Raw genomic sequence first — 18,053 nt, forward strand, 5'->3', positions numbered from 1 at the left:
TCACATTATAAATACAGACGAAGAGTATGGGCCTCAAAGAGGAAAATGCAGCTTATCTGGTTCTTTACAGGAAAGGTTTGCCAACCCCTATTCTATGTCATAGTACACACCCTACATAATTATATTGTTTTACCTAAACATTCCCCTATCTTTCCTTCCATATTCAACATAAAGTCTTGTTAATAATCAGTCTCCAGGTAAACACATTCTTCATAGACCTTTGAAATGCACTTCCTCCTGGGAATGGTCACCTAGAAATAGAAAGCCAGAATGGAATGCTAGTTACAAATGAACAAATCAAAACCAGAACCAAACCTCACCACCATTATTATCCTCCCTCCAAAGCAAAGCTGAAGAGGCTGGCCACCCCGGGACCCCCGTCAGCGGCTTTCAGAAACCACCCGATCTTAGAATTGAGGCATTTTGTAAACTAAATTTTACCACTAAAATTCCTAACAGTCAAATAACAATGAGAAAAAAAGGTAAATGTAATTTTCCCAAGTTTCAAATCAAATCATCAATCGTCTTCAAATCATTGGCTACCAGAAAATAAGGGCAAGCAGACCGATTTTATTTAGTATGCATGATTCTAAATCCCTGTACCTTGTACACTTGGTATTTCCTACAAATAAACAATGTCTGGCTCTTAGGATAAAAGGTCAAAGAGTGCACCGTGTGAACAACATCACAACTTACACAGGAACAGCACGGGGCACTGGGCCATTTCCTCGCTCGGCAAGGCGAGCGGCAGAGTGGCAGGACTAGGTCTTGCCCTCCAGCGGGGCAGGTAAACAACGTCTTCACAGCCCGCCTAGAAAGGGTAGGGCGAGGAGCTGCTGAAGCCCACGGCAGGGAAACTTAGCTAATCCTGGAATGTTAAAAGGCTAAAACTCACCGAGTCGGAAGTGACGTGCCAGCTGAGCCCCGCAGGTCGGCCACGTAACTGGCCGCCGCCTCGGCTCGACACCTGCTCCTGGACGGGGCTGAACCGAGGAGAAGTGTGGCTCAAAGTCCGCAAGCGGCCTCACCCTGTCCCTCGCGGCTCACGGACCCACGCGGGGCCAGCAAGCGTGGCCGCAGCCAGGCCCCGCAGCCCGGGGGCCAGCCGGCTGCCCCGGCGCCCAGCGGCGCCCTGCGGGCCATGGGGCTTCGGCGCCCAGCCAGGCGCATGCGCGGCCCTCTTCCTCCGGAGGATTCCTGCGGTCACCGGGACGCCCACATTCCAGCCACCTGCCCCTCGGGGTCCCTCCTCGCTCGTGCCTCCTCCGCCCGCCTCTCGCCTCTGGCCCCGCGCCGCCTCCCTCTCCCGCGAGGACCGCTCGACCTTCCCGCGGCGGCCGGCCGACACCGCGGCTCCCACTGACACGAGCCTCTCGGCGCGGCTTCCGCTTCCGGCGAGTATTGTGTGTCGCGCCGCGGGGCGGGGGCGGGGGGAGGAGGAAGGAGGGAGGCAGCGCTCCGGCGGCTCCGCGCCCCGCACTCCCGGACCTGAAGCCGGGAAGGTAGGTGCCGTCCCGCCGCCGCGCCCGGGCCCCGGGGCCTGCCCGCGCCGGCCGGCTCCGCACGCCGCGTCCCAGCGCCCGCGACTGCGTCACCGGCCCCCCGCACGTAACCACAGCTGCCTCCGCCCGCCTCGGGCCCGGGCGGACGTTTTGCCGCCCCGGCGACGTCAGCGCGTCCGGCGTTGCTTGGCTACCCCGCCGTTCCCCCGTCCCGCCGCCGCTCGCCTCCCCGGTGAACCTCTGACGCCGTCACCGCGGGCCCCGGCTGCGTCATAGCGGCGGGCATCCCACCTCCACGTCACACCTCCTCACCTGGACACGCTGTCCTCCCTCCCTGTCAACCGCGACGCTTCCTCTCCCCCTCCACTCCCCCTACGCCACATCTGGCGAGAGAAGATGGAGACGAGGGTGGGACTGAGCTTTGGACGACGCTCAGGAGAGGGTCGCAAGGTGGGACCCCGGACAGTGGTAGAAACAAAACGAGGACGTCCCTGAAGTTTGCCCTTCTACTGAGATGCGAGGAATAGAGAGAAAGAAATGACCAACCCAGAGGCGCCTGAGGCCTCACTGTGGCTGTGACCCCAAGTCCTCTCTGTGCTTCCCTGACCTTTTCCCCACTTCTCCTTCACACCACTTCTTTGCCAGTGTAGCTCCATCCCGGTCCCTAACTCACCGCAGGTGAGGAGGCCACCTAATTTCTGGAAGCAAGGGGCAGGTTCACTAGTCAAAGTTGGATTCCTTTCGGAAGAGAAAAAATCATCTGACTGAACTTCTCTCCTGGTTGAGGGAAGAATTCAGGTCCAAATAAGTTATCAGCTACTACTCCAAATTAAAACACTTTAAATGTATGTCATTGATATATATAATAATCATTGTCAACCCAACTCATTACATGTCCACTTCTCCCTTAGCACTTAGAGTTAACTATATTTCCTTTCTTCTCTTGGGTCACTTGGTGTGCAAGGGAAGGGATAGGGGCTAGAGAAAGCAAATATTTCATGGATAAAAGTGGTGAATTTCAAGGAAGGAGTGGGGGACCAGCCTTCTGCCTTATAAATCTCTTTGGTGCATTTCCAATATTTTGAGACTTCACTTAAGGGAGACTTTGTCTCATTATGTTCCTCTAATTCCCAACCACTCCAGGTCCTATTAATTGGAGGCACAGTACCTCCAAGGAATTCGCTATCAATAGCTGTTTCAAAAGACTCCAGTCACTGCTGGATATTTAGAAAAGGCTTGTCAGCCCTCCTTTCAAGAAGTGTCGACTAATACTCTCTTTAGTGTATTTGCACATATTTATCACTTCTCAGCAGTTCCAAATGTCCAAATGCACGCAAAGAAATGGGATGTTGAGTGAATCATTTCATTCCAAGAAGGTGCACTTCCTCTAGACTAGTCTGATAAAAGGAAGAATATCAAATTTTTCTGAAAAGAAGAGCATGTCACTCTTGCCTAACTTACTCCTTTTATTGTCCTTTGAAAAAGTGAGAGGACAGTGGCAGAGAAGGTTATATTCCAAGGGGCTATTGTAATAAAGTTCTTCTGTAATACAAAACTTTAAAATATGCTTAAGAAATCTTAATACTTTGGCTTTTATGGCACTTTTCACTTTCCCAACTTCCTTTCTCATCTATTAGAAGAAATATGTCAAACTAGGGATACTTTGGTCTGTTTTTAAGATACATGTGGGGTAAGTCTGGATCAGGAGAGTTATGCTAGGCCAGAGTTGAAGGACAAGCAAAAGTAGAGGTAAAGACAAAAGAGATTGGTGATTGGGTGTCAGTGTTCTGAGGAGGGGAAAAAAAATAGATACCCAGGAGTCACGGGTTTTGAAAACAAAGAGGTTGAGGGGCACGTGGGTGGCTCAGTCAGTTAAGCATCCAACTCTTGACCTCAGCTTGGGTCTTGATCTCAGGGTCATGAGACCCATGTGTTGGGCTTCACATTGGGCACAGAGCCTACTTTAAAAAGGGAGAGAGAAGGAGAGGGAGGTTGAATCTAGCAGAAAAGAAGATGTAAAATACCAAGATAGGGCCAACTGGAGTTAGGATTTATCATGGGAGTAAATGTCAGGCCGGGGATACAAAAATATTAAACCCCCAACTAATATTTTTCTCTCTCTGCCCCCTTTCATCCCTAAGTTAAATAATGGCAGAGACAAGTCTGTTAGAGGCTGGGGCCTCTGCAGCCTCCACAGCTGCAGCTCTGGAGAACTTACAGGTGGAAGCGAGTTGCTCTGTGTGCCTGGAGTATCTGAAGGAGCCTGTCATCATTGAGTGTGGGCACAACTTCTGCAAAGCTTGTATCACTCGCTGGTGGGAGGACCTAGAGAGGGACTTTCCTTGTCCTGTCTGTCGAAAAACATCCCGCTACCGCAGTCTTCGGCCTAATCGACAACTAGGCAGTATGGTGGAAATTGCCAAGCAGCTCCAGGCTGTCAAGCGGAAGATCCGAGATGAGAGCCTCTGCCCCCAGCACCATGAGGCCCTCAGCCTCTTTTGCTATGAGGATCAGGAGGCTGTATGTTTGATATGTGCAATTTCCCACACCCACCGGGCCCACACCGTCGTGCCACTGGATGATGCCACACAGGAGTACAAGGTGGGGAACCAGACACATGATGCCAATGTGGGACAAGAGGGAGGAGCGCAGAGGATGGGAGACTCCCTGGGTAGAGGATCCTAAGCTCCTGAGGGCAAGACTGCATCTGGCCTTACTCTCTAGTCCCTTCAAAGCTACATACACAGAGGGCACACTGTGCATCTGATCAGCTATCCTCAAGCATGAAGAAGAGCAGTTTTGAGGAGTGCCTCAAAATTGCTTTCTGACTTTTCATAACATTTGAGTCTTATGGGTGTATGCATGGTCTTACATCATTTTTCTTTAAATGAATGAAACCATTTGGAGATGATCAAACTTAGGAAGAATTGAAAGTGGTCTGGTTTCTTCATTCTGTCCTCCTGCTCAGAATGTTCCTTATTTTCCCATTGGTATTGGAAATACATAACATCAGTTTAGACTGATCCTCACCAGACTAAGCTGAATTCATCTGTCATTTACATCTTCCTAGATAATGGAAATGTGGCATCTGATTTAATTACTGTTGGGACACAGTGTATATATTTGAGTAATAGGAACTAAAGATTTTAATACTAGGCACTGAACAAGTATTTTGTTTAATTATGTCAATATTGGAAGCAAGATTTAAGGTGATTTACAGTGTAAGCAATAAACACTTTATATTTGCTGGTGGTTTGAGTTGGATGGGAGGACAAGTATAAAGGATATCAGAGTACAAAAGTCACTTTGACCATAATAGGCAGTCACTTGAGTAAGAAAGTGATAGGATTGGGGAAGGACATGGAGTTGCGGACAGCTGGACAACTGTGAGATTCAGTGAGAGGGAAGTTTGGTGGGTAAGGAGGATGATGGGGACAGGCTGGTGGCAGGAGGAGAGAGCAGAAGTTGACATCCCAAATGACAGGCAAAGAAGGGAGTAGAACCAAGAGGTGGAGAGATGGATAGGAAGCAAATAAATGGTTTAGGATAAATGGGTTAACCTCTGAATATAGGGTGTTCCAGCCAACCCCAAATGCCACCTCTCCCACTTCCCACCCTCAGGAAAAACTGCAGAAGTGCCTGGAGCCCCTGGAGCAGAAGCTGCAGGAGATTACCCGCTGCAAGTCCTCTGAGGAGAAGAAGCCGGGAGAGCTCAAGGTAAAGGCACAAGATTCCATTTGGGCTGCTCTGCAGGCGGTTAACTACACATTAACCACACATTATTTAATCTACCAGTCCTGATTCATTAGAAAAATGCTGTTCTCTCAAAAACAATGGCTTCTTTGTCACTATATGTTGCACTTAAATTATTTGTCATGAATTAAGTATTGAAGAGAAGGATGTTAGAGATGAAGGAAGGATGGACAGGACATCTTACATGTGGAGATTTGAGGGAGTTCATGCCCGTTGGTCTCCTTTTTTCTCGTAAAGAAGGGAGAGAGTAGGAATAGGAGTCCTTAGAGGGATTGAGGAGAGGAGAATTGGAAGGTCCACTGGGGAGAAAGAAAGAAGAAGCTGGCAAAGAGCTCCCAGAACTACCAGAGACTTTAGGCCCACCTTCTCTTAAGTTAGCCCAGGAATGCTAGATAATGTTAGTCCATTTCTAGATTATTCCTCTCTGCATCCTACATCTATAAGATCCTATCTATCCTTCAGGCAGGATGAAAGCCACTTCCTATGCAGCCTTCCTTGAAGCTTTAGAAATTAACTTTCTTAATTTGCATATAATTTTGGTTCTCTTTCATAGCATTACCATATTTGTAGCATGATAGTTTGGTATCTGACTTATTTTATTGGACAGTAAACAGTTCTTTAGTGGCAGTAATAACTAAATATTTATTGAGTCCCAGGTATTAATTCATTGGGTGCCATGACATTCCAAACTTACAGGGTTGTATTAGGTTTTAAGGTTCTGCCCAGGTTAGAGTTCTAAGAGTTCAGGACAATGAACATGTGAGACCTAGAGGAGCTATAAGACAAAGGAAAGGGAGTCCTGAAGGTCATCTTTAGCGAGGGTGAACTTAGATGCCTTGTAAAGTAGGTATTATTACCCCCAGTTATCTCAAGAGGAAATAAAACCTGAGTAAGTATCTAGTCCAAGATCACACAGCCAATATGTGGCAAAATCAGGGATACTAGCTCTGCATTTATCAATAAATATATATTAAACTTCCAAATTCTGTATTTGACACTGGGGAACAATGATGAACAAAAACACAGTCCCTGTCCTGCTTGAGCTTACAAATGAAGTGGAGAAAATAGATAATGACATGGCACAAAAAGCACAGTTGCAAATTCATAAGAAGACAAATAGAAATTGGACCTAATCATTAAAAGCATCCAGAAAAAACAATGAGTTCTTGGAGTTGAGATTTAGGGATCACCAGAAATTAAACACAAATTCGAAAATAATAGAAACACTAATTTTTTTAACAATGACAACATTTTGACAGAAAGCAAGTATTAAGTATTACTAAGTATACCTTAGTACTTTATATATTTGAATAAAGCAAGCTTTTGAATTTTTTAAATTTTTAACTAATTTTGATTGCAAAGGTGAACTTTAAAAAAAAGTTCTTTGTTCTTTTGGAGGGCTCCTGAGAAACTTAAAATATGTGAAAACGAAGCTTATTCCCAGTCTTAACTTTCCTGTTCCTGTTGATCACCTTCTTAAAGGTAAAGGATAAAGAGGGGAATAAAATTTTTTTAAAACCTTCTAAATGCTTGAGCAGAACTGTGATGATTTAAAACTTCAGAGGTCTCTAAAACTACCACCAACATTCCTTTTGTGACCATTTGAATTCTCCTTCCTACCTCTCCCTCATCCCTACTTCCAGAATCAGACCCAGTGCCCCCTTTTAAAAATAAATAATTAGTAATTAACCACACTGAAGTGAAAACTAGGCAAAATAGCTTATCTGCGTAATTTTAAAAACAGACTGCGCCACCCAAATACACCCACACAACATAAAGGAAAGTGATTTAGATAAAATCTGGTATATAAATATTTGGGCACGAATACCCTGAAAGACCTGCAGTGTGTTTTATCTTTGTATGTATACATGATGTCATAAACAATGCAACAAACACAGATTCAGACTGAAATAATTGCATAGTAATGTTGACAAGCACCACAAGCAACTTAGCTCTTGGTGACATAATTTTTCAAAATTATAAGTAACTTTTGGTAAAGTTCTAAGAAAAACAAAAAGCAGTCTTAGTTTTATTCAGCTGTTTCTGAAAAAAAAAAATTCAGGTGTATTAAAATTGGGTAAGGATTACTCTGTTTATGTATAAAATGACATTCAAATCCAGGTCTATGTTTTTAAATATACAGCAGAACATAGAAAATGGTGCAGGACTATGCATTGTCACAGAGTCATCTCACATATTGTAGTGCTACCAGCCTTACCAGAGTACCTCCAGTTAAGGCAAACAAAACAAAAAAAAACGCCCTTGTTTTCAAATTATCCATAGTGGGAAGTAACACCCCCATTAAGAACCATTGCCCTACATAGATAGAGTGAAAAAAAGAAAAGGGATTATGGGATTATATGAAAGATAGCCCTTTTGCTTCCTATTTACCACAGTTATGAATCCTGAATTCTACCCATACATCACCTGTCAATGTACACTAACACACAGAGACACACACACAGGAGAAAACTGTATTTTACTTGAGGATTAAGAAATAAAAATTCAGTTATTTTACCAGCATAAATGAGTTTATTCAGGAATAGCAGCAAATTGCAACTCAGGACAAGCAAGCTAAGGTGAAACCATAGGCAAGTCCAGAGAACAAAGAAGACCACTCTTTTATAGAGGAAAGGGGGTAATTGGGAAGGGCTGTTAGAAATGTTAGAAAGTCCTTGGAGGAAACTGGGAGTTCAGTTTAGTGACTTTTCATTGATTGGGTTGTGACAGTCTGTCACTGGCTGGGTTTATTGCCCTGCACAAAGAAAACCTTTTTTCCTCCTGCTGGGGTGGTAAAGATAGTAAGGACTTGCAAGGTGCATCTCTTCGATTGGGTCTAGAGTTGGCCAGTGGGAGGGCATGGGAGCTCCCCCTCCTGGCATCCTGACTGCCTTTTAGTGAGGTTTCCTTTTATTAATTTGCACAGGGTAAAAGTTGTAAGAATATATTTTGTTCCAGTGTGCACCTGAAAAGGCAACCATGGAATGAGAAGCAGCAGCAGCTCTAGAACTGGAGCTAGCCAGTGTCTGCTGAGAACTAACTTGAAATACAGAAATACCAGGCCTGTAAGGCCCATGCTGGCTTTGCAGCCCTTCTCTATTCACCCTCACTATTCACTGCCTTTCAGTCCCTACCTACTTTACTTCCAGAGTCCCAGTCTCTGCTTCTCTTTTCCTTTCCTCTTGGGTTTACTTTTCCCCATCAATCACGTGACACTTGGAGACTCCATCTGGACAGATCACTTATTGCAGTGGAGGTACAGAAGGAAGGACATACTTGCTGATAACCCTCAGAAAGTATTATGGCTGGTGTTTCAGTCCTATATTATCAAATTTCAGGAATGTTAGAGGTTTAATTCTGTGTAGTAGCTGAGAGAAAACATGTTTCAAATTTCAACTACTAATCAGAAACTTCTGGAACTGTCAGTTCTCTGAAGTAATTAAAACTATTTAACAGATTCTTCCCTGAAATCTATATACAGTTGACCCTTGAACAAGGTTAGGCGTGCCAACCCCTGTGCAGTGGAAAATCTGCATATAACTTTCGACTCTCCCAAAACTTAACTTTTTTATTAGCTTCAGAGGTAGAGTTTAGTGATTCATCAGTTGCATATAATACCCATTGCCTCATCACATCATGTGCCCTCCTTAATGCCCATCACTCAGTTACCCCATCCACCCATCTGCCTTTCCTCCAGAACCCCTCAGTTTGTTTTCTATGATTAAGAATTTCTTCTGGTTTGTCTCCCTCTCTGATTTTGTCTTATTTTATTTTCTGTCCCTTCCCCTATGATCCTCTGATTTGTTTCTTAAATTCCACAAATGAGTGAAGTCATATGATATCTCTCATTCCCTGACTGACTTATTTTGCTTAGCATAGTACCATCTAGTTCCATCCATGTCATTGAAAAACTTAATTCTTGGTGTTCACTTCGGCAGCACATATACTGAAAAACTTAACTCTTAATACCCTACTGTTGACCAGAAGCAGTACTGATGACATAAACAATGATATTCACCTATTTTATATATTATTGTATACTGTATCCTCACAATAAAATGAGCTAAAGTAAAGGAAATGTTAAGAAAATCATAAGGAAAAGAAAATACCTTTATGGTACTATACCATATTTATCAACAAAAATCCATGTATAAATGAACCCTCACAGTCCAAACCTGTATGATTCAACAGTCAACCGTATATATTTTGTAACAACCCATTACTAAAATCTTACTGATTCTGATATTTTCCAGTTGGTTCTCTGGTTTTTAGTGGGTAGATGTCTGGCAATAAACAAATGATTACCATCTTGTCTCTAACCTTCTAGTACTCACTACTTTCCTTTCCTTGATAAACTGCATTAGCCAGAACTTCAGAGTTGGGAATAGCAGATATATCTTGTATCTGAAATAGTAGATGTCATTATATTACCGAGTTCTTATATCTTGCATTTTTTTTTCACTAAATTATAGAAGGACAGGCTTTTTAAAAGTTAATCTCTCTAATGGTCTTCATTCCCGAGTAATCAGTAGGGGTAACAATGGGGATGGAGCCATTATTTACAGAAGGAAATTTCAATGGAGAAAAACATGAATGTCCTATGAAACTGTTTCCAATGACACTGGAAATCTGTGTTAATTCATACACATGGTGGGTAGGTAAGGGCCCCACTGGCCCTGCTAAATATAACACTTTTCCTCTTTTCTCAGAGACTAGTGGAGTGTCGCCGACAACAGATCTTAAAGGAATTTGAAGAGCTTCATAGGCGGCTGGATGAAGAGCAACAGATGTTGCTTTCACGACTGGAGGAGGAGGAACAAGACATCCTACAACGCCTCCGAGAAAATGCTGCTCATCTTGGAGACAAGCGCCGGGACCTGGCTCACTTGGCTGCTGAGGTGGAGGGCAAGTGCTTACAGTCGGGCTTCGAGATGCTTAAGGTTCGACCTTTGTCCCTGCATAGCTCCTCAGGTCAAGTGCAGTATAGGTTTGCACAGGCCATTCTGTCAACCTGGGATGCTCACTCTTCTGCTCTGCTTCTCTAATCCAGTTCTTCCTTCCAGACATACTCAAAGGATCTTTTTCTATAGAAAGGCTTCTTTGATTTCTCCCATCCCCTTCTAATCATTTGTGTTCTTATGTCTTGTGAACAATTATGTACTTAATTTGTACCAAAGAAAAAAATTCCCTTTGGAAGGAGGGAAATCGAGTCTGAATTAGTGAAAAAAACTTATACGTTAAAAATTATGTAAATGTAGTTGCCATTACTTTTAGGTCCTGGAACTTGACTTACGTAGTACTTAAAAAAAAATAGAAACCTAGTTTGAAGGACACTTGAAATTATGTATAAATAATATATTACTTTGATATGTAAATAATGCCTCTAAAATGTTTGAAGTAATTTGTTCTTTTATGCCGATGAATGGTGTTAGCAAGGCTGTAGGAAATATGTCTCTTATTTTAGGGATTAGATTACCAGCATTTGAATCAGTGAGGCTTCATTGTACATTTATCTGCATGTTATGTATTGCTTGGCACTTATTCTTGTGTCCCTTCATGTATGTGTGTTCTGCCTTCCATATTAAACTGGGAAATCCTTGGGGGGCAGAGATTTGTCTTCTTTGTCTTCTGAACCCCAAGTATTCACAAATCAAGATTGGCACACGGTTCTAAATGTTTATTAACCAGTACCAGACGGGGATAACAAACAGCAACAGGAAAGTGATTCATTCCTATGGCACCAGTCTGTACTGATCCTCAAGGGAGACAGGTGTGTGGTTGGTACTTGGGGGACAGAGTAAAGAGCGGACACAATCCCTGTCCCTTGCATTGAGCTCCCAGTGTCCTTGAGGAGCAAGACAAAGACACAAGAAACCATTTGGAAGTGATGGCAAATTACCAAGCTTCATGTTAACCAAAAGTTGAAAATGGGGATCAGGTTGGCAGGGATGTACTCAGATCCCTCTGGAGCTCTTCCATTTGCATTGTGACCCACAGCTTGCCCTATTTCTATTTGATAGAAATAAAATCTAGGACTTTGGGGAGGAAGGGAAACCTTTTGCCTTTAGGACCCTTGACTACCAGGACCAATATTGCTTTCTTTTCTCCTTCCCTCTAGGATGTCAAAAGTACCCTGGAAAAGTAAGTGATTCTTGCATCTCTTTGAGTGAGTTAGGTGTTGGCTTAGAGACCAGGAGTACAGTAAAGAGGGGAGACAGACAAGAAAGCCAGGCAGTGTCTGGGTAGGATGTGGGAGAATGTTCATTGCATCCATGAAGCCAGTTAGAGAGCAAATCACTGGGAGTAATAGATGTTACCTTTTCCCCTTTAAGCATCAGGACTAACCTAGTAAGGAAGTACCAAGATAATGTAGAACCATATTCTCCCTATGCCTGTGGATGGAAATGTGTCCAAACAATACAGACAAAGGAGGGGTTGGGAGAGTGGGGAGAGTGATTACCCACTTGCATGAAATACAGCCATTCCCCCAGAAAGTTCTGAGATTCATTCTTAAAATAAGGCTGTGTCCAGGGGGCCATGTGGCTCTCCATAGATTGGCAAAAGAAAGCAGTAAGTGAGTACTTGTCTTCAGAGAGGAGGGAGAAAGTGGGAGGATGGAGAATTTTAGTTTCTCCCTAAAAATGGCAATATCTGCATACTCACTCCTCTGGAGCTTCCCTTGACCCTGCCCTTTCTTCCCCTATCTCCCTATCCCTCCTAGATGTGAGAAGGTGAAGACCATGGAGGTGACTTCAGTGTCCATAGAGCTGGAAAAGAACTTCAGCAATTTCCCCCGACAGTACTTTGCCCTAAGGAAAATCCTTAAACAGCTAATTGGTGAGTTGTTCCCAAAAGTAAACTAGTAGGGGGAATCAGCAGAGAAGAAAGTCTTTAGGTCCCACTTTATCTGGGCTTCACTTACCTCATCTGTCACTTTTTGTGCCCATAGCCACATCCATCTCTTTTCTTGGCTTTCAGTCTCACTGTCATCTACTCTTAGGCCCACACTTTTCTAAATAGGCACCCAGAGAGGTTAAATAATATGCCTGAACATGTTCCCCCTTGAGAGTAAGAGGGAGAATCATTAACATTTACTCAGAGAAAATAGTCTCAAACCAGAACTGTTCCAGATACATGGTCACCCTGTCCCTAGACCAAAATGCTATCTGCTGTGTATCCTTAACATTTTCTGTTCTTTCTGGCCCTTAAACTATGACTTGTGCTTCTTCATATAGTGAGATGATGTCACAGGGGGGTGGACAAGGGTTAGACAGGAGCCTAAACCATCAGCCTTTGCTGAATCAAGAGCTCATTACTTGTTTATTTTAGGGCCAGGATGAGAAGGGATGCCATTGTTCCCTCCTCTCCCGTAGATGACACCATAGATTGAGAAAGTTAACCAAATCACGGTGTTCTGGGGACCTTTAAGGAAGCAGGCTCTGTAAAGGCAGGCTGGAAGAGTGAGGCAGGGGCATTTAGCTATTCCCATCCTCATCTAGCTCCCCACTCTGGCTTCTCCCGCCAGCGGATGTGACCCTGGACCCAGAGACTGCTCACCCTAACCTAGTCCTGTCAGAAGATCGTAAGAGCGTCAAGTTTGTGGAAACAAGACTCCGGGATCTCCCTGACACACCACGGCGGTTCACCTTCTACCCTTGTGTCCTGGCTACTGAGGGCTTCACCTCAGGCCGACACTACTGGGAGGTGGAGGTGGGTGATAAGACCCACTGGGCAGTGGGCGTGTGCCGGGACTCTGTGAGCCGAAAGGGCGAGCTGACTCCACTCCCTGAGACTGGCTACTGGCGGGTGCGGCTGTGGAACGGGGACAAATATGCAGCCACCACCACGCCTTTTACCCCTTTGCACATCAAGGTGAAACCCAAGAGGGTGGGCATATTCCTTGACTATGAGGCTGGCACGCTGTCTTTTTACAATGTCACAGACCGCTCTCATATCTACACTTTTACTGATACTTTTACTGAGAAACTTTGGCCCCTCTTCTATCCAGGCATCCGGGCTGGTCGGAAGAATGCTGCACCACTTACTATCAGGCCCCCAACAGATTGGGAGTGACAGGTAGGGATGTGGGGATACTTGGAGTGAGTCAGGGTCAAGAGCTATGGGCCTTCCTTCTTGTGACCTGCTGGAATGTCTTTGTGTCTACCTGGTTCCAGTCCTTCACTGTCTAGGAGAAGCACCTTGGTTTCTAGAATGGTTTATATGGAGAAGTAGGTAGGACTGGTCTGGGATGAGAGCAGAGCTGTGTCTCCCTCCTAAGTGTTAGGGTGGGGAGCTCGTTCCCAGGGGTTGTCTCCCCTGAAGTCCATCAGGTTTTCTATTGCACATGGATAGGTTAGGAAGGAAGGGAGAGGCTTTTCCAGAAACAAAAAGTCTATGGGAGGGTCTGACTTGCTCAAAACCAGAAGAGGAAACAGAAACCCCTGTACATCCTTTTAGGGGTTCTTTGACCCAGGATGGTCTTACTTCTTGAAGAAGATCAGAGGGGTCTGTGTACCTCTAGATTAAAATAAAAACGAATGTTAGCTGCCCTTATGGGTCTAGAAGTTAAGGAGTTTTTTTGAGGACAGAGATTGAGCATCAAGAAGATTAGAAAGAAAGGAAAGGGGCTAAAGGAACAGATTCCTAGAGACTAATGAAGGGTTTCTTTGGTCTTCCATTCCCAGAGTAAGTTGCCATTATGAGTAGGATTGGCCAGAGGTAGGAATGTGGGGAAGAGAGAGTGAGAAGAAAAGAGAGGAGAATGCAGGTCCCTACCTCAGCCTTCAGCAAAGCTGGCCTAGTGCCTGCCTCCTTAGAGTTGGTTATCTCCAAGAAGTTGGTCACTCACCTTTCTCCTGCAGAGATGAGGTACCAGAGACCCTTCAAGACACATCTACCCTTATATTGCGTTCCCAAGGGAACCTGGAAAAGACAGTCAGGTATTAGAGGAAAGACAAAGGCTTTTCTATCCAAAGCCCTGGCCTTAAAGAATGTTACTAAGCAGCTGCTCCCAAGTTGTCAGCCTTGTTACTTGGCTAAGGTGTTCAAGCCAAAAAGGGAGAAAGGAAATGGAGTCTTTCTCACCCTGAGGACAGGGTAGAAGAGAGAGTGTGTAGAGGGGTGGGTCAGATAGGCAACTTCCTGTAGCCTGTGTGCATATGGCCTGGAACTGTTGTTCACAGGAGCCAGTCTTTTCTTATTTGTTGCCATCCTTCACCTTTTGCCATTTCCCCTATCAGAGAATGTAAATCATTTTAACATTAGGCCAAAATAAACAACTTATAGGGTACACATGTTGTCAAAAAAGGTTACAGCAATGCATGCCAAACCAAACAAATGATATGGAATATCTGCTATTTGGATGATCAGGGGTTCACAGAAGATTGGGACAAGAAACTGTAATTTATTGAGGGTGTTTCAATTCCTCCTACCACCTCAACAGGACTTTGTCCAGACTCTCCTCTTACCTTTGTGCCTTGACTGTGGTTCTTTGTGGCAAGATGCTTTGGTTGGTAAAACATAATATGGAACAAAGGATCCACTGAAGTGATCTCTGTGTTGTGTGGTAATTTGATGGTGACCCTGTATTGATGTGTAAGGATCACTGGTGTTAAGAATGCACATTCCTGGGGTTCATCCTTGGTGATTTGATCAAGATCTGGGATGGGTCTGGATGTCTACATTTTAAACATATACCTCATTTGAATGTAGGGACCCTTGTGAAATTAATCCCAGAGGAGGTTTTGGCCATTTCTTCCGAGCTGAAAAGCCTGGCTCCCTCTGGCCTGATGGGGTTTGAGAAGGGAGAGAGCCTTCTTCTCTCCTGACTTAATGCTGCCCTCTCCCTGTCTTGGAGTTCATTCATGTTCTGCCCTCCAGCCCATATACATCTACTTCTGACTTGAGGAACTGGTGGTCATGAACTATGAGGCAAAGGTAAACAAAGGATGTCAAACAGAACAAACCAGAGACAGAAGTCAGAGTAAGAGATATGAAGTATATGCATAGAATGGAGAAGGCAGGGGAGGGGAGAGTTTGAGGGGCAGGAGATACTATCAAAAGTTTCTGTGCTCCAGTACCTAAGACTAGAAGTTAGCTAAGATCACCCTGCTGTGCGCTGCATAATAGGAAGTGGGGTTTTGTTTTGTTTTGTTTGCTTTTTTGTAAGTGAAAAAGAATGGGAATAAGCTGTGCTTCCTCCTTCCCTCGACCCCCAGGGATGATCCTTTCCAATTTCACTTCCCCTGGTACCAGTGCTTTTTTGGAATGCATGACTTCTTTTCCTTCAGTGTGTAATCTTCCAGGCATCTGCCTTTAGCTCCAAGGCAGTAGGGCAGAAGTTGTAGCTGGGTGTAAGTTGCACATAACCATCTCCCCAACCTATCAGCATGAAGAGACCAGTCTTCTGTCCTCAAGATGTTTCGCAGTTTAAGATATGCTCCTGTTCACTAGCCTTTCCTACCTAGTATAATTGATCATGGGCTCAAGGAAGACTAGAAGGAAGCCAAATCTCCGAAAGGGACCCTGGACTTGGATTGTAGGGGTGGGTAGGGGTTTACAAACAGCTGGGGTCTGTGAGGCCGCAGGGCGGCGCCATAGTGTAAGTATGGCGGAGGGAGGCTCGTGGGTCCCGGAACTACACTTCCCAGGAGGCCATCCGCGGGCGCTCGGGGCGGGGCTCCCGGAGGGGCGGGGCCTGCGTCCGCTCGTGCGGGAGGGCTAGCGCGGCGCCGATGGCTGGGCCGGTGAAGGACCGCGAGGCCTTCCAGAGGCTCAGCTTCTTGTACCAGGTGAGTCGGCGTCGGGGGCGCACGGGGAGGCGGCCGGTGTGGCGGGCCACAGAGCAACGGTTTCCCTCCCCCAGGCCGCACACTGTGTCCTTGCGCAGGACCCCAACAACCAGGCGCTAGCGAGGTTTTACTGCCACACGGAGAGGACCATCGCCAAGCGGCTTGTCTTGCGGCGGTGAGACGGTCCCGGACCCTGGCGGCGGGCGGGATGCGGGCAGAGTGGGAGCGGGGAGAGCGGGCGGAGCGATCGGACCATCCCCTCGGCCCACAGGGACCCCTCGGTGAAGAGGACCCTCTGTAGAGGCTGCTCTTCCCTCCTCGTCCCGGGCCTCACCTGCACCCAGCGCCAGAGACGTGAGTGCTCGCAGGGGTGTTGGGTGACTGAGGAGCGGCGGGGGGGGGGGGGGGGGGGGGACCCCGCCCTTCCTTCGATGGGCGTCTGGCGCGGGATTCACAGCGGCCTTACACAGCAGGTGTGTTCAGTCGCTAACTCGGTTTAGACGAACTAAGGTCTGGGCGGTAGGGAAGTGATGCGGCCGTGGGAGGCAACGCACCCCCATCCGTACCTTTATCTTGCATGCTGGAGCGCAGGATTCACATCAGCTTTACTTCATTTACTTCATTTACTCATTCAGCAGGTTATTTGTTTTTCTAAGATGTCTGAAGTATTGTACAAAATGGACTGTTGTCACTGAAATCATAAGATAGACTAAGAAGCAAGAGTAGTGTAGAAAGATGCTTTCCGGGAATCCCCGGGTGGCTCAGCGGTTCAGCGCCTGCCTTTGGCCCAGGGGTCTCGGGATCGAGTCCCGCGTCAGGCTCCCGGGCTCCCGGCATGGAGCCAGAAAAATGCTTTACTTAGGGATGTAAAATCCTTAATTACTTACACCAGTAGTGGTGTGGTTCATGATAAGCAAAAGGAGTGAGAGATGGAAATTCTGGGCATGTGTGAGGATTCTGAGACAAGTTTGTGGTGTCAAGGAGACCAGAGTTCAGGGTACTAGAGTTTGAGGTAGGCAAGGGCAAAACATGAGGCTAGAGAAGGAAATAGGGCAGATCTTGAAGAGGCTTGTTAAGGGGTTTGGACTTTATCTTAAGGGATACCAAAGAAATTGACAGACTTTAAGCAGGGGTAAGATAAATTTGTATTCAAAGTTGGGGAGTGTTGGAATTCCTACCAAATAACAGTGGAGGCAAAACTGGGTGCGGGAAACCTTTTCTTCTCTTAAACCTGGGCACTCCCCTGCCCCTACTTTTACCTCAGGCTGTAGGGGACAGCGCTGGACAGTACAGACTTGCCTAACATGCGAGCGCAGCCAGCGTTTCCTCAATGATCCTGATCATCTGCTCTGGGCAGACCGGCCTGAGGCCCAGCTGGGGAACCAGGCAGGTGAGAGGTTGGTAGAGAAAAACTGGGGATGCCCCAGGAAGATAGGGGTGATGGAGGGCATAGAGCTGAAGAGGACGCATTGGATTCTGGATTGCTGTGAGAGTGCTACAATCTTAAAAAACTCAAATTCTCATCTACCCAGATCTCAAACCACCACAACCCCTACCAAACGCAGCCCACCCCATTCCAGCCCACCTCCCTGAGGAGAAAGTGCAGCCTCAGAGCTCCAGTCACCATTGATGGATTCACCCTTTCAAATAAAGTATAATTGTGTTTCACTTTATGTGCTTCTGAGAGTGTTTCAGCTCTGCATTCTGTTTTTCCTGTTTCAGTTTGTATTTCTCTATCACTGGCTAACCTCCCTGTCTTTGCCAATGCTCATTCCTACCATTCAGAGATCCTGATTTCCATAGACCACTTGACCCCACTTAGCAGCTTCCATTTCCAGGGCCCTGATCCTAGTGTTCCTTCATCCTGCTTTTCAGTACAGTGCCACATTTGGAACTCAGGATCTAGGGTTGTGTGTAAGAGCTTGAGCCTTCATAGAGCAATGCTTCATAGAGCATTTTTTATATAGGGAGCCTAACTATTGACTAAGGGGCTAGACATACTACTGAT

The 18,053-nt window shown here is 45.8% G+C and overlaps 2 protein-coding genes across 5 annotated transcripts; both read left to right on the top strand.

The window, feature by feature from the left end:
* Positions 1-1,107: 1,107 nt before the first annotated feature.
* Positions 1,108-14,805, top strand: TRIM39 (tripartite motif containing 39). 4 transcript variants are annotated; one of them, XM_072726759.1, is made up of 7 exons: positions 1,108-1,394; positions 3,644-4,103; positions 5,124-5,219; positions 9,965-10,195; positions 11,374-11,396; positions 11,977-12,092; positions 12,781-14,805. In XM_072726759.1, exons 2-7 carry the CDS (start codon positions 3,651-3,653, stop codon positions 13,326-13,328), a joined length of 1,467 nt encoding a protein of 488 aa, XP_072582860.1. In that variant the 5' UTR covers positions 1,108-1,394; positions 3,644-3,650; the 3' UTR covers positions 13,329-14,805. The 4 variants fall into 4 exon arrangements, with proteins under 4 accessions (XP_072582860.1, XP_072582850.1, XP_072582869.1 ...); XM_072726749.1 differs by lacking the exon at positions 1,108-1,394 and adding an exon at positions 1,404-1,502; XM_072726768.1 differs by lacking the exon at positions 1,108-1,394 and adding an exon at positions 1,650-2,180.
* A 1,119-nt stretch (positions 14,806-15,924) lies between these two features.
* On the top strand, positions 15,925-17,718 carry RPP21 (ribonuclease P subunit p21). Its single transcript, XM_025990346.2, has 5 exons — positions 15,925-16,045; positions 16,120-16,220; positions 16,317-16,399; positions 17,310-17,435; positions 17,578-17,718. The coding sequence occupies exons 1-5, from the start codon at positions 15,989-15,991 to the stop codon at positions 17,673-17,675; spliced, it is 465 nt and encodes a 154-aa protein (XP_025846131.1). The 5' UTR covers positions 15,925-15,988; the 3' UTR covers positions 17,676-17,718.
* The last annotated feature ends 335 nt before the right edge of the window (positions 17,719-18,053 follow it).

Source organism: Vulpes vulpes, chromosome 1 (genome assembly GCF_048418805.1).
Source record: "Vulpes vulpes isolate BD-2025 chromosome 1, VulVul3, whole genome shotgun sequence".
NCBI classification, from domain to species: Eukaryota; Metazoa; Chordata; class Mammalia; order Carnivora; family Canidae; genus Vulpes; species Vulpes vulpes.